We start from the raw sequence: 21,454 nt of genomic DNA, 5'->3' as shown, positions 1-21,454 counted from the left end.
AAGTTATTCCCTTGACTTTTTTAAAAACTGTGATTCAGTAGTACTTTAAATTCAGGAATACACAAAAGTGTTTGTACACAAAGGTATTCCTGAATTTAAGGTACTACCGAATGGCAGTTAAAAAAATGCATATATTTATACACATACACACACACACCACACACACACAATACACACACACCACACACACACACGTCACACACCACACACACACACGTATGTGTGTGTGTAAGTTTCTAAACTAGAAACAATTATTTGCTTTGCTATTAACATTATGGGAAAGGTTCTCTCTCCTCTCTGTTCTCTAGTTTTTGCCAATTTAATATCTACCACACAACCTTTCCCTCAACCTCTCCTGCCCACGTTGACCTTATCCTACTTTGGCCTTCTCACATGTAACACTTTTTGTCTTATTCAAAGTTATCCTGGCTCGGAGTATCCTCTAGTTGTCACATATGTGCTTTTCTTTTTCACTAATAGGAGCAGTAAGCTCCTTGAAAGTAAGAGCTTTTCTCTTCATTATGTTTCTACCTGATGACACAGTGTTTAGGCATGTACTAGATGTTCAGTAAATAAAATACTTACTGAATTGGACTTTTTAATTTAATGTAATCTTTAAACCATCAATCCAACTCATCTATTTTGGAACATATTTTTAGTATATTTTTGACTAAAATGTTAGATTTTTTTCTCTCTCCAGGTCCGTAAACTGCAGCAAAAAGTTCAAAACTCAAAGATGAGTAAAGCTTCAGGTATTCAGCAAGAAGGCAGCAAACCTAAAGGATCAAGGAGCGTAAAAAATAGCCCCAGAAAATGTTTGACTGACACTAACCTTTTTCAGAAAAACAACAGCTTTCATCCAATACGAGTTCATAATCTTCAAGTGAAATTGAGAAGAGATGATATCATGTGGGAACAGTAACAAAATAGCAAAACTGTCACCTTAAATGAACTTTGTCAATGAGAACTTGAATTGTCTAAAGTGGTTTTAATTTAATACAACTTTGTGACATTTGAATCATGTTTGAATCATGTTTCTAGCTTCTATAAAACATGAAGTTGTAGTATTTTAAAATTGATGCCTAATGACCTACTGCGTTCCAAATAATAAATTATTGCTTTTTTATTTTTCTTATTGATTGAAGCCCCTAACCTCAGCTTGTCTTAGAAACATTGTTCATTTTGCAGATTAACAGTATTCAAAATTGAGTTAAATCTGAGCTCCAGGTCCCATTCATTCCACTTTTCATTTAATGGGCTTGTAACTTTAAAAACCAATGTTAAGTGAACAGAGTTCAGAAAGATCATTTAGCTTTCCTGGTGCTTTTTTTTTGTTTTAGAGATGTGTGTGAAATGTTTTTCTCTTTTGGAAAGGGAAACAGTTACACAGTTTTGTGAAGAAGACTTTAATCCAAATTTTTATGAGAAACCCATAGCTACTTAATTTTTAGGAGACAGAATTCTATTGCAGAAGCTTTCCTCTCCTATTCCCATTCTCTTTTACAAAACTAGTTTTTTTTTAAAAAAGAAAAAAATCAATGATCAATTTTACTACTTTTTATTTTTTGCTGACTTTTATTCTTTGCATTGTATATCATAAGACTGAATTTCTAGGATCCACAAAAGTGATTTTTTTTTATAAGAAAGTATAGAAGAAGAGAAAGCTGAGCATTTAATTACCTCATCCAGCAGAAATTCAGAGTAGTATGGTATATTTTTATTTTTTATATTTTAAAATCAATAGTGTCAAATGTTTTTTGTGTATGCATGCTTTATAATAAATTTGCACTTGATCATTTTTCTGGACACCTATGGAAACTAGTATGATTCTTCTGAACTCTTCGTTTCTCACTCAAATCCTCTGAGGCAACTGGGAACTAGAGTCATGAACTGAATTAGAAATAGAAGACAGACCAAAAAGGTGTAATAGAGTAGAGGAGCTCAAATATAGGGCAGCAGTTTAAGAGAAAGTGATTCCTAAGGGACAGAGCTGGAAGTATGTATTTACTGAATTCTTTGAATCCATGGCTGAGAGATTGTTCAAGTTATAGATGTGAAAGAATTTTTAGGTCAGGATCTTGGGAAGCTAAGGAGAGCAATTTTTAGAAGACAGTTTTTCTGTTTTCCTAGGAAGTTCCCAAGAAGTTTGTGTAGAAAAAAGTGGGTAATTACGGACCTTTTGGGGAGGAAGAGAACTATAATTCATTTTAATGGTGCAAAGAGATGCCATGTTAGAAGAACTTCCAGACCTGGAAGTGGGGAGGTGACTGAAGATGGGCACATTAAAACTTGGAATTATCCTTGAAAGCAGTTAATGGAAGAGATCAAGATTTCCTCCTGGTGTAAATTAGTGCATGTGCCCTTTGCCAGCTTTCACCCTCCTTATCCCTGCCCTTAGCTCCTCAGCCCTGGAAATATTCCATAGGGTATTTGATCTAAACTCAGTTGTATCACTTTACCTATTTTTCTACTTTGCCTTTCCTCCTTGAGGATATGAGTTTTATAGTTAAAGCTTAGCTTTCTGCTAAACTTTTTAGCTTTCTGCTACCCGTCAGGGACCATAATGCAGACCTATATTTCTGTGCCTTTGTTTTCTATACATTTAGAAAGGTGGCTAAATATATTTAGTTATTAATAAAGTCATTGCTTGTGAAGATGTATTGCTTTAAAAATTACCTTTAAATTTTTAAAAGCCATTTTAGAAACATGAAATATTTCCGTTGAGAATTTTCTTAAAAATTAGTCCAGTGTAGTAGAAAAAAACATGACTTCAGAGCTAGGAAACTTGGTTCCAAATTCTGGGGCTCCACCATTTAATAGCTTGGACAAGTCAAATAACTTTTTGGAGTCTCAGTTTCTCAACTGTAAAGTGAGGATTATACTAATTTGTTGTGAGGAGTAAATGAAATAACATGGGAAAGCACCCAACAGGAGAGTTGGCACTTAGTGAAAACGCAATAAATATTTTTTCAATCTGAGTGGCTCCCCCCCAAAAATGTAGAGCACATGTTTGCATAAGTTGTAGCCTAAAAGCAAACACCTAAATATATTCTTGGTAAAAGTGGGAATATTCTTATTTATTTTGGTTTTAATCTCTTTCTATGTACCTGAAGGGAAATGGCTTTGGCATCTTTCCTAGCCTAGGTTTCTTTTTTTTTTTTTTTTTTTTTGACCAGGCATGCCATTCATGTAGCACTCGGAAAAAGCTGACCTCTTCCCACTCCAGCCTTTTTTGTTTTTGTTTTTGTTTTTTCTTCTTTTTTTTTAATTAAAAAAAGAGAAAGAAAAAGAATGAAAAAGAATAAAGAAGAGGAAGAAGGAGAGAGAACGAGGGTGTTGCTTTATTGCCTGGGCTAGAATGCAGTCTAAAAATGGGTATGCCTATAATTGTGCTTAATAATGGAGACATGAAAAAAATGAGGGAAGAAAATAACAAACAAGCAGCCAACCAATATTTCATTTAAACCTGTAAGTAAGTATGATATGGTACTGATAAGTGTATATTTTGTGTATTTAAAGTGGAGAGTTCTATAAATGTTAAGTTTACTTGTTCCAGATCTGAGTTCAAGTCCTGGATATTGTTGTTAATTTTCTGTCTCATTGATTTGTCTAATATTAATGTTGAAGTCTCCCACTATTATTGTGCGGGAGTCTAAGTCTCTTTATAAGTCTTATATATCTGGGTATTCATGTACTGAGTGCATATATATTTAGGATCTTTAGCTCTTGTTGCATTGATCCTTTTATCATTATATAATGTCCTTCTTTGCTTCTTTTGATCTTTGTTGTTTTAAGGACTATTTTATCAGAGGCAAAAATTGCAACTTCTGCTTTTTGTTTATTTATTTATTTTTGCTCTCCATTTAGTTGGTGAATCTTTCTCCATCCCTTTTGTGCCTTTGTGTATCCTTGCATGTGAGATGGATCTGGATGCAACATACCAATGGGTTTTGGCTTTTTATCCAATTTGCCCGTCTGTGTCCTTGGATTGAGGGATTTAGTCGATTTAAATTTAGAATTAATAATAATATATGTGAGTTTAATACTGCCATTTAATGTTAGCTGGCAGTTTTGCCAGGGAAAGGGATTGGGACACCACCTAACACTACCCCTATCAAAAATAGCTCTCCAGAAATTAAGCTGAAAATCACCAAAACATACATGAATGGGAAGCCTCTCTTTGAATCTTCCATTTGTGGTGACAGTGCTGCTGATATATCTCAGTCAGAAGAAAATGGACAAAAACCAGAAAACAAGGTGAGAAGGAACAGGAAGAGGAGCATAAAATATGACTCCTTGCTGGAGCAGGGCCTTGTCGAAGCAGCTCTGGCATCTAAGATCTCAAGTCCTTCAGATAAAAAGATTCCAGCTAAGAAAGAGTCTTGTCCAAACACTGGCAGAGACAAAGACCACCTGTTGAAATACAACGTCGGTGATTTGGTATGGTCCAAAGTGTTGGGTTATTCTTGGTGGCCTTGCATGGTTTCTGCAGATCCACTCCTTCACAGCTATACCAAACTTAAAGGTCAGAAAAAGAGTGCATGCCAGTATCCTAGCCTGGGTTTCTAATGGGAGACGGTAAAGAAAACGCAGTCCTATCATGGTGTTGAAATACATAACCACGTACAGCAAATCGGTTTGGAGTCTGGTATGGTTGTTGAGGTGACATTTATTACTGAGAGACAATGAAGAATGGTGTATTGTTGCTCCATCACAGCTACTAAACTCACTAGCTGCCTGCTTGCCAGAGCCTTTGACGCCTCGGGGTGGAGCAAAAGATTTCTTTCCTGGATGGAGCAGGCAGTCTATGGTCAGTGTACAAGAGTTGCTATAGCAGCCTCACAGCTGTACTCTGTCTAGCAGAAACTTTGGTATGATTTCATGGATTTTGTTCACTTAAGTGAAAAACAGAGTTGTTTGGTTTTTATTTAATTCGAAATTGAAATAATGGAGTTGGAATTTTCTAGCCATGGCAGGTCTCAATTTTGATGAAACTGAAGCCAGAAAGTTCCAGTGTTTGAAGCAGCAGGTATTGTAACTATATTCTGATACTGGAAATGGGAGTTGGAATCCTGAATTAACTGTACTTGGGTGGATCATTGGCAACCCAGCCATTTTTATTAGGTTGCAGCTAAAGACAGGAGGGTCAGAGGGAAATGTTCAGCTTTCAACAATGTAAAATTAAAGTGAGAGATACTTAGTACATAGTAAGCTAACTGGCTGGGATAATGTACCTGAAAATTATTTTTGAGTTTTTTTGATAGCTTTCTTTATTCTTTTTTTTTTTTCTATACCTGCAGGTAAATGTGAGAGCCGTCTTAACTTTAAAAGTGTAATTTTAATGATAAATGTGTATTCTTAATCCATAATATATCAAAAATTAAGTAAAACTTTTAATTGTAATGTGAGAAGTCAGTCTAAGGGGTAAGAGGCCAGTTGGTTATGCACAATGGAAGGAGTGTGTTTTGTAGACAGAAATGCAACAGCTGCCATTATTGGTGTAGAGTAAATAATGAAACTCCTAATGGGGTTCCTGGAACTCTATTCAGCTGTAACTAAGGCTTTACCTACTGAGAACATTTAATTATAGGTTACGTTTAGATAAGTGCAAGCTGACTCTCAGACATATGACAAGACAAACCTGACTAAGTCATAATAGCATCTGTGAGATTTTTTTAAAACTCTATGGGTTGCCATTGCACATTTTAATTAAAGTGAGATGAGGATAAATAGAAATAATATTGACTGTCACTCATCTGAAAATAAATTTACTTCTTGGTAATACTACCAACTTAGTACTCTTTAAAAACATGTCATCTTACTGGGCAATCAGCCTGACTGAATCTTTTTAAATGAGTAAGTGGATAAATATCTTACCTGAAAGATAGCTTCATTAAATAAACTGACTCCTGAGAGGATTGCTCTGGCTTTTAATACCCTATGTAACAGATTTCTTGTAACCCTATCACCAAAGTCACTGCTCCGGACTATGGTCAGAACGTAGGAAGAAGCGTTTGCAGGGTAATGAGCAATAATAAGACCACCAAATATAATCTCATTAAAATGGGATTCTCTACCCACTTGTAAAAGTTTATTCACCACTACAAATTACTAAAGTTATTTAAACAATTAAAGAAATCTTAGTCTTCAAGAGGACTGCGAAGTGAGCCAGATCTTTCACTTCACATAGCTAAAATAATGTACTTTTTAACTTGACTTGGCTTAATGTAATTAAGCAAATTTTAGGATAGCCTCTAAAAAACTTTGAGAGGCATTTTGTTGTTGTTGTTGTTTTTAGTTAGTTTGCCTTAAAGTTAAATATACATTGACTTGTAGGGTATTTCTTGGAAAAACCTATTACTGAACCTAGTACAGAATGTGAATCACTCATGCCTGAAATACAAGATTGATGTTCATAGGACAATTGTCCAGAATCTTGCTGATTGGAAAGTATTTCACTCTTCATCACTGTAGGTCCTTATACCTTTACAAATGTGTTATTTATAACATAAACCATTTTGGTGTACAGGAAACCCACTTAAAATTAAGTTTTAAAACGCTTGAGAATTCTGTAAACATTTATGGTTTTATAACTTATAATTTTGCAAAATATTTTCAGAGACAGCTTATCCAAAATATGTAATACATGTGAGAGAATAGCACTGTTGAAACGGTTGAACACATGAAAAGCATTATTACCTTCATTGCCCCCAAAATGAACCAACCTACCAATTTAAAGCTGGGAAATTCAGTACCAGAGTTAAAAAGAAGTTACTCTAAAGATATCTGCTTTTACTTTAATCTCAAAAATAATTGATTTTTAAAAACTTACTCTATGTGTATAATTTCTCTGTTGATAAACTTGGAAAAATTTATATCAATATTACATTCCTTGATTCTCTCAAGGTATGATTTAAATAGTGGACACCTATGCGAAAATGTCAAACGGTTCTTTTTTCTTTGTTCTTTTACAGAATGGCTTTCAAGTCGAAAGAGGGCTGTGCCTTTGGTATTTGGGTAGGATATTTCCCTGTGATTTCTCATTCTCAGAACATTCCCATAAATAATACCACAAAGTAGAGTTTGAGTCTCTTAAACCATTCTACTAAAATACTATTGGTTTAAATTACCATCAGCAGAAATAAAAAACATAAACCACTTGAGGACTAAAGCTTTAGAAAATGAGTTTATATGCAAAGAAAACTTGCAAAGGAATACAGACTTTAGAAGACAGGCTTATCAAATGAAAAACCTACAAAATTACGAAAGTCACCAAGTTTAGTTCTTTTCATGGTGGAAAACAGTTTCCTCAAATAATCATCATATCAGAGGTCATGATGTCTCTTTAGATATCAGCATTGCCAAGACCAGGGATATAGTTATTAGAGAGTAACTTACAGGAAAGGTTCAAGGTTTCCTTTATACAGGAAATGATAACTAGATAGGATAGTGACTGTTTTTGTTGCTAATCTTATCTCAGTGTTTTATCTCAGGTGGTCCCCAAGACCACCTTCAGGTTCAGTGATTCACTAGAGGGACTCACAGAACTCAGAAGAGCTGTTAAGTTATGGTTATGGCATATATTATAGCAAAAGAATATAGATTAAAATCAGCACTGAAAAAAGGCACATAGGGCAAAGTCCGGGGGACACCAGGCAGAAGGACAGGCTTTTAGTTGTCCTTCACCTGTGAAATCATGTAGACAGCCCATAATTCAGCAACAATGTGTGACAACATTCTTGGAGAATTGCTAACCAGGGAAGCTCCACCAAGCCTTGGTGTCCAGATCTTTTCTTGAGGGTTGGTCTCGTAGGCATAGCATGGCTGATACACCATGTGGCTGACCTTCAGTTTTCAGCCCCTCCAAAGATGGAGCTGATACTACATGGCCTAAGGACCCCACCATTAATCACATTGTTAGTTTAGACTATCTGGTATAGCCCAAGGCCCCCAGGTAAATAAAAGCACTTAAATCAGGCAGGGTAGTCCAAGGACTTAGAGGTTATCTTCTTGAATCTGGGCACAGGACAAACATTTCTTTGGAATGTGAAAAGTTTACACAATCAAGACTTGCTGTATTGGTCCTTTACTGCAGTGTTGTATTTTGTTTTCTGACCCAAATGTGATGTGCGTTGTTTACCTTTCATGGCCTCTGGTTAAGGTGTCAGTTTTGCCTCCAAATTTCCTCCTAAAGCATGGATTTGACCACAAATTTGCTTTGTGATTTTCTGATTTAGTATCATTACTTTGATGATTAGTTTTATTATGTGAGTGTGATAAAAGGTTATGCTTAATATACAAAGTTTTTTTTCTTTTATAAGTCTAGTTAATAAAACTAGGGCCATGTGTTACAAAAACATAGAAGTTACTTTGCCTGGAGGCTTTTTAAAGTCTGAGAGGTTGTCATTACTTTATGTGTAAGATATTGCCCACATATTGAGGTCAGGAACCAAGAACCATTCAGTTCACCTCAGCCAAGTTGCTTGGACTGTTTTGCTTAATAATGGGCTTGCCTTAGCTACTTTAACGAGATGTGTGGCTTGGTCATGGTTGCAAAAGTGAATTGTTAATTATTGCCTGGTAAGAAGGAGAAAGTGTTCTTTTTGAACCTATGCAAATAGCCACATATCTTTGAAAAGTAAAGGAATACTTTTGTGTAATATTTATGTATTCTATTGTTTACTTTTTAATGTCATTTTCTACAGAATTATTTTTGCATTTTTCTGACATTGTATTACTTACAAGTTATATTAAGAATTTTTATTAATTTTTTTTCTCTGAATCCTAAAAGGTCAATTGGAACATGAGACTATTTAAAGAATAGTACTATCTTCAGGTTTGTTCAAGGGTAGCCTACTGACAATTTGAGATGAAGAAGAAAGAAATCTTTCCTTCTCCCTTCCCCTCCTTCTTTTTTTTTTCTTTTTTTTCTTTTTTTTTTTTTTTTTTTGTCTCAGGGTCTTGTTCTGTCACCCAGGCTACAGTGGAGTGAATGCAATCAAAGCTTACTGCAACCTCAAACTCTTGGGCTTAAGCAGTCCTCCTGTCTCAGCTTCCCAAGTACCTGGGACTACAGGTGCATGCCACACACTTGGCTAATTAAAAAAAATTTTTTTTTTTTTTAGGAGATGAGGGTCTCACTTTGTTGCTCAGGCTGGTCTCATACTCTGGGATCAACCAATCTTTCCACCTCAGCCTCTCAAAGCACTGTGATTACAGGCATGAGCCACTGTGCCCAGCAGATGTTTTCTTATATGTCCATTAGAAATAGAACATTAGCCACATGCTATGATTTGAATATGTCACTCAAAAACCATGTGTTGGGGCTGAGCACAGTGGTTACCACCTATTAGCCTGCACTTTGGGTGGATCACTTGAGGTCAGGAGTTTGAGACCAGCCTGGCCAGCATGGTGAAACCCCGTCTCTACTAAAAAAAAAAAGAAACGAAAAAAGAAAAAGGAAAAAAATATAAAAATTAGCTGGGCATGGTGGCATGTGCCTATAGTCCCAGCTACTCATCAGGCTGAGGCAGGAAAACCACTTGAACCCAGGATATGGAGGTTGCAGTGAGCTGAGATCACGCCACTGCACTCTAGCCTGGGCGATAGAGTGATTCTTGGTCTCAAAACAAACAAACAAACAAAAAATGTGTCAGAAACTTAAATCTCCAATGAAACAGTGTTAGGAGGTAGGGCCTAATGGATACAAATTACAGTGTCTAAGATGGATACTTTACTCTTTTCTTTTGAGAAGGGAGAGAGTAAAAGTTATTCACTGAGAACTTTTCAGATTGCAGAGGTCATAATTTTGAGACAAGCCAGCAGCAAATATTCCCTTTCCCATCGCAGATCCAGGCTCATTGGTAGAAGGATTACACAAACCAAGAAAAACCTTCTGTGAAGTTTCTACCCTTTGCTCTAAAATTACATAAAAACAATTTCAAAGTTTATTCACTGTGTATATTTTGTTCTTTTTGATGGCAGATTTGTCTATTGGAATTAGATATCCCTAAATAGTGTGTTCAAATGATGGGTTTTCCAAGTGATCTATCTCCAGCATATTTCTGAGGGAGAGAACACTGATCTCAGAGAAAGAAAGCTGTATAATTGCAAATGGACTATTACAAAAAACTATGCCTTCTTTTTTGAGGAGGAAGAAAATGCTTTTTAAAAATTAATACACAGACTGGGTGTGGTAGTTCATGCCTGTAATCCAAGTCCTTTGGGAGGCTGAGGTGGGAGGTTGGCTTGAGCTCATGAGTTTGAGACCAGGCTTGGCAACATAGTGAGACCTCATCTCTACACAAAATTAAAAAATTAGCCAGGCTCAGTGATGTATGCCTGTAGTTTCCGCTACTTGGGAGGCTGAGGTGGGAGGATTGCCTGAACCCTAGAGGTGTAGGCTGCGTGAGCCATGATCATGCCACTGCACTCCAACCTGGGAGACAGAGCAAGACCCTATCTCGAAAAATAATAGCAATATATAGAACTGCCAACTTTGGTTTATAATATTAGCCACAGATGGATCAAATGTAATAAAAGTACAAAAAGCATGAGTCATTGGTTGATGTAGGAGCTCCAGATCTCCAAGGGCTTCTCTACATTCCAGTGGGCACAGAAATATTTCTTTTTCTTAATTGATTTGAACTAAGTGGCATACAAACATGAAAAACAGCAGTTTTGTCAATGGTCAGAAGACGAGAAAGTAAATCAGTGATGTAGGGAGTCATATGAGCAACTTTCAAACCTAGTAGTACAAACTATCAATTTGACCAAACTTGTGTCTTAAGACCCAGATGCAAAGAAAAGATGTATCTTAGATGACAGAAGATAACAGAATCCTCAAGACAAAAACAAAGTACAATCAGATATCCTGTCATCGTTGCCTCACAAAGAACAGATCAACCATTAAAATGTGTATTTTCAGCATTGCTGCCACCAAAGGAAAGAAGGGCTGTGTAAAAATCAGAACCAGTATGAAAAGCAGACTTGGCCAGGAAAAAAAAAAGCATGAAGAGCCAGAAAAAGAACTTTAATCAAGACTTTATTGCCACATGAAACTCCCCTCAGGACTGGAAAAGTGTATACCTCAAACAGCCCTTGAGTTGTTCTACATGGACAGTGTGGTGAACTTTGCTCTGGTTGATGGATACACAAAATCTTGGAGGAATCTATACAATTGTCAAAGAAATATAGGCAAAGCATTTAGGGGAAAAAGTTTACTTTCAAGGAAAGTTCGAAAGCAACTCCAAGTTTTAAAAGGACTGACTCATCAAATAAAAAATTTTAAAAACAAAAGGAAAAAAATCCCGCAAAATTACTAGTATTACCAAGTTTGTAGTTGTCTATTCATGGTAGCAAAGATAGCAATTTTATCACATGATTGTCATAGCCGCCAAGGTCATCACAGATTTTCATCTTTTAGCATTGCAAAAGTTGGCAATAAAATTGCTTTTATTAAAGGAATTAGTAAATTATAAACAAAACAAGTATTATTTTATTTTGGGAAAATGAATGACAGTGACCCTGTTTTTGTTTGCTTATTTCTCTCAGGATACAAGACATTTTCTGACTACAATGTACATGTTGATAATGGTAGTGGAGCAGTGTGTACACTTTGCTTTCACACATGCGTCTTTTGATCTTTGGTAATTTTTTTTAAAAAGGCTTCCATGAATAGATAATGAGGTGTTTCATTATTATTTGAGGTAAAAGAGATAATATGGAACTGAGGGAGCCAAAGTTTAAGAAAGTTGCTTTGGTAAGCAGGATTTTTTTTTTTTTGCTTGATTGTCATGTCTTTAAGGACAAGATAGTAGGAAGCTTATAATTCATGGGCTTATTATAAATTCTAATGATTAATACAAATAACAAAGGAAATTTTGACTGAGAAAAAGGATGGGAGAGAAGGGGTAGAACAAAATTAAATTTACCAAACTATTTCAGTTAAAAGTTAAGCTGGATGCAGAAGCTGACTTGTCTGACCTCAAGAAAAAAATGCAGGCAGAATTCTATAGTTCAAAGATTCATATAATAATACTAAGAAGATTAAGATTCACTTAATTGTATTCCTTAGATGAGCCTCCTCTTTCAGACACCTTGGTTTTTTCTCGGAGCTCTGTTAGGCCAGTTTTTCTCAAGCTGTAGGTTATGTTCCATTAGTAGATACTGACTTTGATTTAGTGGCTTGTGAACCAAAGTCTGTTTTTAGTGAAGCCAAGTAGAAAAATGTCACAGTACATTGCATGGAGTACAAGCAAATGTTGAGATTTTTGCTTTGGGTAAGATTTTTTTTTTTTTTTTTTTTTTTTTAGTTTCACTCTGGCAATTACGTGAACTCAACTCACTGCAACATCTGCCTCCCGAGTTCAAGCAATTCTCCTGCCTCAGCCTGCCGAGTAGCTGGGATTACAGGCATAGCCACCATGCCCAGCTAATTTTTGTATTTTTTTTTTTTTTAGTAGAGATAGGGTTTCACCATGTTGGCCAGGCTGATCTCAAACTCCTGACCTCACTGATTTTTTTTTTTTTTCAACTGAAGATTCAAGTGCTGGGACCTGCCCACCTCAGCCTCTCAAAGTGCTGGGATTACAGGCATGAATCTGGCTACTTTGCGTAAGATTTAGTAAAGACCACATTACTGAAACAGTTAAGTTACAGTCATATGTTGAAAGACATTGGACAGTTACAGAAGCAACGAAGACTAGAAGAACCAAAATTCCAGAAGTGAAAGAGCCTTCGTAGGTGAGTTGACAATCTCTGGCTATTTGCTTCCTTAGCCAATCTACCAATTCTAGTCACAGTGACACTGTTTTGGCAAAGGAACCCACATGGGACAAAGAGAAGCCAGGGGATCTTTTGAAAGCCATGGCTGCAGGAATGGCAGATTTGGATCTAATGTTTGAAATACACCCATTGGATATTTGCTGGATGCCAGGATATGAAGGAGACTGAGGGAGCTGATCTAGAAAGGCAAAGTAAAATCTGCAGTTTTGCCATGCTAGAGAGAGGAACTGCATCAAACATACGACAGTTCTTGCCCTCAAATTTTTGCCAGATTTTGAACTTTCATGGGGTGTGAAAGTAAGTTCAAAACCCTTTGAAGGACAGAATTTCAGAGATGGGGAAAAAGAGAAATGTCAAACTATCAATCAAAAGGCTCAGAAGGCCACACTTAAAAAGGAAGTTGGAAAGGCAGGTAGAATCTGCGATTATTTTAGGAGACAACACCCCACAGGAGAGTACAAAACACCTGGCCAGCTTTCCTCTGTATGTGTTTACCAGATTTTGAAGCTGCAGGAAGTTATAGAGCTAAACTAAAACCTCTAAAAGGGTAGAACTGAATCTTCAGTTAAAAAAAAAAAAAAATAGCCAAAGAATAAAAACCTTACAATGGTTTAAGTCCATTTACTGCCTACAATTTGTGCAATGATTTCTACATGTTATAAGCCTCACGATACATTTTACTGCTGCCTTTAAAGTTAATTTTAAAAATTTTGTTGCACACTTTTCTTTTCTGCTGCTCTTTTTTCCTGAAGATTCATGCTTTCATTGGACTCATTTTCCTTCAGCCTCAAGAATTGCCTTTAATACTCTTAGGAGTATAGGTCTGCTGATGATAAATTGTCAGCTTTTCTTTGTCTGAATAAATCTTTACCATCATTTATAAAGAATATTTTAATTGGGTATAATTGGGTATAAAATTGATTTTTTTTTTCTTATAGCACTTTTAATATGTCTTTTCATTGCCTTCTGGCTTCTATACTTTCAGTTAGAAAATTAGCCATCAGTCTTACTCTTCCTTTTTTTGAAACTAATGTATCTTTTTTTCTCTTAATGCTTTTAAGATTTTACTTTGGCCTAGTGCAGTGGCTCACACCTGTAATCCCGGCACTTTGGGAGGCTGAGGCAGGTGGACCTCACCTGAGGTCAAGATTTCCAGACCAGCCTGGCCAACATGGTGAAACCCAATCTCTACTAAAAAAATACAAAAATTAGCCATGTGTGCCTGTAGTCCCAGCTATTTGGGAGGCTGAAGTGGGAGAATCACTTGAAATCGGGAGCCAGAGGTTGCAGCGAACCAAGATCAAGCCACTGCACCCCAGACTGGCAACAGAGCAAGACTCCATCTTAAAAAAAATAAATAAATAAAATAAAGCTGGGCATGGTGGCTCATGCTTGTAATTCCATCACTTTGGGAGGCTAAGGCAGGTGGATCATGAGGTCAAGAGGTCGAGACCATCCTGGCCAACGTGTGAAACTCCATCTCTACTAAAAATACAAAATACAAAAATTAGCTGGGTGTGGTGGTGCATGCCTGTAGTCCCAGCTACTCGGGAGCTGAGGCAGGAGAATTGCCTGAATCCAGGAAGCTGCAGTGAGCTGAGATTATGCCACTGTACTCCAGCCTGGCAACAGAGTGAGACTCTGTCTCAAAAAAAAATAATAATAATAAAAAAGTAGTGATGTCAAGGGATATAAAAGATTTGAACAACATGACTAACCAATGTGATCTAATTGACATATATATAAAACACTATTCCTAACATCAGAATACTCATTTTTTTCAAGTACACATGGAACATTTACCAAAATAACCATGCGTTGGGTTATAAAGCATGCTCAACATATTTTTTTAAAATTGAAGTCATGCAGAGTATGTTCTCAGGCCACAGTTGAATCATACTAGAAAACATAACAGAAAAACAGAACCACTTTTAAATAACTTTTATGTCAAAGAAGAAATGATAATGGAAATTAGAAAATATTTATAATGAAGACACAACGTTAAAAACTTCTGTGATGTAGCTAGAATAGTGCTTAGAGGGAAATTTGTTGCATTAATTACCTACAGGAGAGGTTAAAAATTATTGATCTAAATGTCCATCTCTAGAGCTGAAAAAAGAAAAGCAAATAAGATAGTAAAAGCAATGATCTATTAAGTTAGGTGAGCAGAAATCAGTGAAAGGCAGACATGAATAACCTAGAGAAAACTCAATAATACTGGTTCTTTGAAAAAATTATAAAACTGATAAATCTCTAGTAAGACTGATCAATATAAAAGACCAAGTACAGTAATTACCAATATCAGGAACATAAAAGGAGACAGTACTACACATTCTATAAACATAAAAAGACAAGAGGCTTAAAAGAACAACATCAAGAAATTGAAAGGAAGACCCACAGAATGGAAGAAAATATTTGCAACTCCTATATCTGATAAGGGACATGTATCTAGAATATATAAAGAACTCTTACAACTCATCTGTAAAATACAAATAATCCAATTAAAAGTGGGCAAAGGCTCTGAATGGACATTTCTCCAAAGAAGGTATGCAAATGGCCAATAAACACATGAAAAGATGATTGACATCATTAGCCACTGGGAAATGCAAATTAAAACCACAGTGAGATACCACTTCACATCAACTAGTATGGCTTAAGTAAAAAAGACAGTAACAAGTGTTAGTAAGACTGTGGAGAAACTGGAACCCTCATACATGGCTGATGAGGATGTAAAATGATACAACCACTTTGGAAAACAGTCTGCAAGTTTCTCAAAGGTCAAACATATTTATCCTCTAATTCCACTCCTACATATATACTCAAGGGAAATGAAAACAGATGTACACAAAACCTTGTATATGAATGTTCATAGCAGTGTTATTTATAATTGCTCCCAAATGGAAACAACCCAGATGTCCATCAGTTGATGAACAAATAAAATGTAGTATAGTTGTTTAATAGAATATTATTCAGCCATCAAAAATGAATGAAGTGTGATACATGCTACAACAAGGATGAACCTTGAAAACATGCTAAATGAAAGAAGCCAGTCACAAAGGACCATATATTGTATGGTTCCATTTATATGAAACAGTCATATCAATGTATAGAGACAGATCTTCAGAGACAAAAAGTCAGTGTTTGCCTATTGTTGGGGAGAAGTGTCTTAGAGAAAAAATGAGGAGTGGCTGGTAATGACAATAGAGTTTCTTTTTGGGGTAATGAAATGTTCTAAAATCGATTATAGTACTGGTTGTACAACTCTGAATATACTAAATAAAAAGCAATGATTGTACATTTTATGTGTGTTAATCAGATGGTGTGTTACTTCTATCTAAAAGCTGTTAAAAAGTATGAGGATATTATGAAAAACCTTACATCCCCCCAAAATTCATCTACTTAGATGAAATGTACTTATATATCAAAATGTTCTTTTAAAAGTCTTATTAAAATGAACAAAACAAAATAGAAAATTGAATAGTTATATATCTGTTTAAAATATTGAATCTGTAATTGAAGTCCTCCCATACAGAAAACTTCAGTTTACTATATTTCATAAATGACTCATGTCTGTAATCCCAGCACTTTGGGAGGCCGAGGCAGGAGGATCAGATGAGATCAGGAGTTCGAGACCAGCCTGGCCAACATGCTGAAACCCCATCTCTGCTAAAAATACAAATATTAGCTGAGTGTGGTGGCATCTGCCTGTAATCCCTGCTACTGGGGAGGCTGAGGGAGGAGAATTGCCTGAACCCAGGAGGCAGAGGTTGCAGTGAGCCGAGATCACACCACTGGACTCTGGGCAGCAGAGCAAACTGTTTCAAAAAAAAAAAGTCCTATCTCACCCTTTACTCCTACTTCTTTGGGAAGCTCTAGAATGCAATTTCTATTAGTTTGCTAATCACCTTGAAAATTTTAACATAGTTACTCAGTATTTCTCTTCTAAACATGCCTGTTTTATTCCCATCCAAGCCTGCTGTAACCACACATTAAACACTCTCAAAATACTCAAGCTGATCTTACTATTTTTGTATTAAATTTTGACTACTTTTTAAATGCATAAAAATTATGTATTAATTGTATATAATTATGAATTACAAATAATTAAATGTACTTATTTTTAAAAACACGATTGAAGAAATTCTCTTTTCTCGCAATCTTTCTTTCTTTTTTTTTTTTTTTTTGAGATGGAGTCTCGCTCTGTTGCCAGCCTGGAGTGCAGTGGCATGATCTCGGCTCACTACAACCTCCACCTCCTGGGTTCAAGCAATTCCCCTGCCTCAGCCTCTCAAGTACGCCTGGCTAATTTTTTTGTATCTTAGTAGAGACGGGGTTTCACCATGTTGGCCAGGATGGTCTCGATCTCCTGACCTGGTGATCTGCCTGCCTCAGTCTCCCAAAGTTCTGGAATTACAGGCGTGAGCCCCTCGCTTGGCCTCGAAATCTCTTTTCTAAGACTAAATGAGGTCCCAGTGCTTGCCTGACACACAGTAGGTTCTCAATAAATGAAGCACACCTCCCATCGCCCTCCAAATAAACAGTTGTCTCTTTAAACCTAGACATGGGTGCTCAGCAGGCATGTGTTTCTCTGGGTTGGATTCATTTCATGGACAGTTGTCAAAGACTGACCTCTTGATGTTAATTTTCTGAATACTGTACTTGACTGTGTTGCAAGCTAAATAGTTCAGGATTAAATGTTCTCATTTCTGAGATGTGAAGTGTTAAAACTGATCAAGAAATGAAGGCAGAACGTCTGCCCTTTGGGAGAATCATCAGCCAGTCTATGTTGCTGCCACTCTTGGCTACTGGTTGGAATGCAGCTGTTAAGGCAGCTGTTTAACTGTTTGTCCAACTTGAAAGGACACTGCCAAATGGCAAATATTTTCTAGAACATTTTACTTTTGCTAAGAACAATAACACTGCATTTTATTGAGTTCCAATGGCATGCCAAACATGACAGATTTATTACTAGTCAGGTTCACAACATGGACTGAACATGGATGCTCATTTCCATTTTTAATATATTGAGAAAAAGAATAAATGGGCTCCCAAAGGAAGCCTCTATACAAAACATCTCTACAGAATAATTATTTGTTGAAATGACAGCAGATTAACTTGAAAAAATGAAATATCTCTGAAAGAAAAGATGAGAATCTAGAAATATCAGAGGAAAAAAAGAAGGTTTAAGTGTTTTAAATCTCTCTAATGTGGCCTTAGAAAGACTTAACCTACTTGTCCAGGACAGGTGAGGTCAGCAGTAATACAAGGAAATACTTCATCTATTGAATCCCCTGCAATTTATGGGTCCCAGGACTTCTGAGTCATGCAGTTAATATACATTGTTAATTAGAATGTTAACACTAAGTACTTACTAAACAATTATGTTGAATTTAACAGACTGTGAACAAGGTAAGCTGGGGAAGTTATCAGCTGCTATTTAATGGTAAAACCTGTATGCAAAATGTAGGCAGTCAAAATTAAGAAAACACATTCAAATGCATAAGTACAATTTTCTATTAGAAGTCAGCAATAACTGCCATTCACAGCAGTTAGTGTGTAATCCCCACAAACATTTGTCTGTGGGGATTGCAGAGGTGAGGGGTGGTCGGGGGGGGTGCATTCTCACTTATTAAACCTCAAGAGACAGAGCCATAACAGAGATATTTTTGAAGGTGAACTGGGCTAATCAAAGGCATGGCCAGTGGAGATTCTAACCTACTTTTTCTCTACTGTTTACTAGATGTTAATTAAATCACAAACAGTCTAACCTGGCTGTTTCTTCAAATTGCAAAAGCATGCATTACTACAGAGTAGACATGATTTATTGGACAAAGATAGACTAAGTTCCACATGCTGGTTAATGGTCACTGAGGACATCAAGCTTTGTGATCCTCTTTTTCAGGGATACAGAAGGACAGCAAAGGCAAATCATGGATGAAATTTACAAGATCACTTCCACAGAAAGAGTCCAGTTATTGGAGAAAAAACTGGCTGTGCAACTGACTGAACTGAGGTCTGAGATGGAAGAACTGGGAGCTCTTCCAGGAACAGCTAATCAAGTTTACAGGTAAATAGTGGCAGTGAGAAGGTGTGATCTTCAGGGGCTTTACCCCTCACTCTCACACCATGATCTCCATCAGCGCCCTCTCTTCTTTTTACCTGGACAATTGACATTATCTCAAGTTCAGATAAATAGTATACAATGGCAGTTTCAGGTACCCATTTCTAATCTGATTGCTGCCTCTAAGATTTTTCTATATTCTAGATTTGTTAAGACAGATCCAAGCAAATGTCTTACCAAAGAAAATGTAAACATGTTTTCACATGTTCACTAACGCTATTGTCTTAAAGTTACAGAAGCTATAATACAAATCATACTTAATGAAAAGAGATCTCATTTTACCCAATAATATTTTAATTGAATTTGATTTTGATTTTGGTGAGAAATTTAAAAGCTGAAATAATGCTAGGTATTTGGTAATACATTATGCAAAACAATGTTCTGTAAGTGTTACCAGCACTGTGGATTCTTGCTGTCTCCCAGGATAGAAATCAAGAGAGATCACCAAGCAGAGCAGCAAAGTGAAGTTTATATCAGCTTGCGCACAAGGGAGCCAGCACCAAGAAAAGAAACAAAAAGAGCTGCTCCCATAGGGTAGTGTATGGGTTAGTTTTATAGGATCTTTCGACAGAGAAGGGTTACATCAGGGCAAATATAGGAGGGGTTTTTCTAGTGCTTGCGCAGTGGCTCAACATGCTGCTTGATACATCAGATGTAGCATTAGTATTTTAAATCTTCATCCCACATGTTATTCTTAGCACAAAAATGAGGAAGAGATAACTGTAGGTTGAGTTTTAGTTCTAACATGTGGGACTTCACGGAAGTCTCTAGCCCCCCAAAGTAGGAACTTGCTGTTAATAATTTCTTGGATCTTTCGTTACTGATTTGTGGAGAGTTAGGTAAGCTAGAACCTCAGTAGGGGCTTCTGTTCTTCTCTAGAGCAGATCACAGCCGGAAGCCCACCAGCCTGTTTCATTAGGAGCTTTTCTATAGGTAAATGCTGCTGACAACAGCGATCAAGTTCTTATAGAGAAACAGGAGACACAGATCAGCCCCTAATGGCAAGTCTCATGGGCCCAGGACCTCTGTTTTTGTTACTGCCACAACTGATCAAAAGAAACAGTATGAGAACCATGGTAGGCTGAATAATTGAGAAAACACAATGTGGGTGGTGAGAGGTTGGGAGAGGTCAGAAGATGCAGTAAGCAGGTAAATTAGTATTTCATCCCAAAGACAATTCTGAAGAACCAGGCTTTCATATATTTTTAAATTAGTATTTAAAACCATTAGGTGTCTGAAGCCAATCAGATTGTGTGATGAGATGGAAAGATCATGGAACCATGCAAGTCATAATTTCTCTCAACTTTGGTTTCTTTATTTGAAAAACAAGGTTAAAAATATATACCTTGCCTATCTACCTAAGGTCGTGAGGATAATGACATGATGCACGTCAAAGTATTTTTAAACAAGAAAACACAATGCAAAGATCAAGTGTTGATATTATTGTGATTTAAATGTCAGAATGTCAGGCAAGTGGCTCCCCAGTGTACACTGGGATAAGAAAGGCTTTCTGATGTCTCTTAGAATACAGTGATGGGAAATCCTCGATAGCCTTATTTGTCTATTCCCCCAAATCACACAACACTGCACATAGAAGAATCTGTTAGTCTAACAATTACTTCTTGAGCACCTTCTGTTTTCCAGGAGCCGTGCTAGGTTCCAGAGTCCAAGGGATATGGAAATATCTACTCCTGATATTCACTTTAACATTCTCATTCTAGTAGCCTGAAAAAATCTATTGAAGTCTTCAGGAGAACTGTGTGTCTTATTCATTTTTCCTTCCTTCCTTTTTTTTTTTTTTTTCATCTTTTCCCTCGTTTTACTACACAAACCCAAGACTTTGCAGTGGTTCTTTCATAAATTCTTGCTGAATGAATAAATGAATGAATGTATGTTGCATGAACAATGCTTGATGAACATATGAGTAAATCTCTTTTTGCAGGTTGATGTATATACTATTTATGTACACCAGTCTCTTCTGGGTCATTCACAGGCTCTTGGAGGTTCACTGAGAGGAAAGACAAGATCTGAGTGAGAGAGGGGCAGAGTAGCTAAGCCCATGACCCTCCCCATCTCCCAGTATGCCAAAGATAAGGAAACAAGAGGGTAGGGGAAAGTTTCTTCTGTTTCTCTAACTGCCTGGTAATAAGGTAATAACTAATCCCTTTTTTGGTTCATTACTCATTCCCCACAGCCACAAGGCTGCAACCAGGTTTCAGTAATCACAGAAATTATGCCTTATGTTTATTACTGCTTTTATTCTCAAAACCCTTTCAGAGCTCCCCTCTTTTTTTTTTTCTTCCTCCATTAAAGCCAAGATGTTAGGAAATAAGAGGGGCATTATCTCCAACCTCAGGGGTGGAAATTTGACACAATTTGTCTAAATGGGTTGCTGAGGCTCACTTGGCTGATGGATTTCTTGACTGTCAGCCTGGGATTCTTTTCACAGAACCACTGCCTGCAGTGAGGGAAACTGCTGGCAAGTGTACAAACCAACAGTGTATTTTTATCTTCCCTTAAAACTTACCTGGAAACTGATAGGGCCAT

General features: G+C 36.7%; 1 protein-coding gene across 7 annotated transcripts in view; it reads left to right on the top strand.

Annotated features, from left to right (window-relative positions):
* Positions 1-16,914, top strand: part of CEP57L1 (centrosomal protein 57 like 1) — a 59,038-nt gene extending 42,124 nt beyond the window's left edge. For all 7 annotated transcript variants that reach the window (XM_074397625.1, XM_074397629.1, XM_074397627.1 and 4 more), the window contains one exon: positions 701-16,914. In XM_074397625.1, coding sequence (XP_074253726.1) covers positions 701-922 — 222 coding nt within the window. In that variant the 3' untranslated portion in view covers positions 923-16,914. The remainder of the gene's footprint in view (positions 1-700) is intronic.
* The last annotated feature ends 4,540 nt before the right edge of the window (positions 16,915-21,454 follow it).

The sequence above is a fragment of the Saimiri boliviensis genome, chromosome 4 (genome assembly GCF_048565385.1).
Source record: "Saimiri boliviensis isolate mSaiBol1 chromosome 4, mSaiBol1.pri, whole genome shotgun sequence".
NCBI lineage: Eukaryota > Metazoa > Chordata > Mammalia > Primates > Cebidae > Saimiri > Saimiri boliviensis.
The sequence above is the reverse complement of the archived record's forward strand: the minus strand, read 5'-3'. Positions and strand labels throughout refer to the sequence as shown.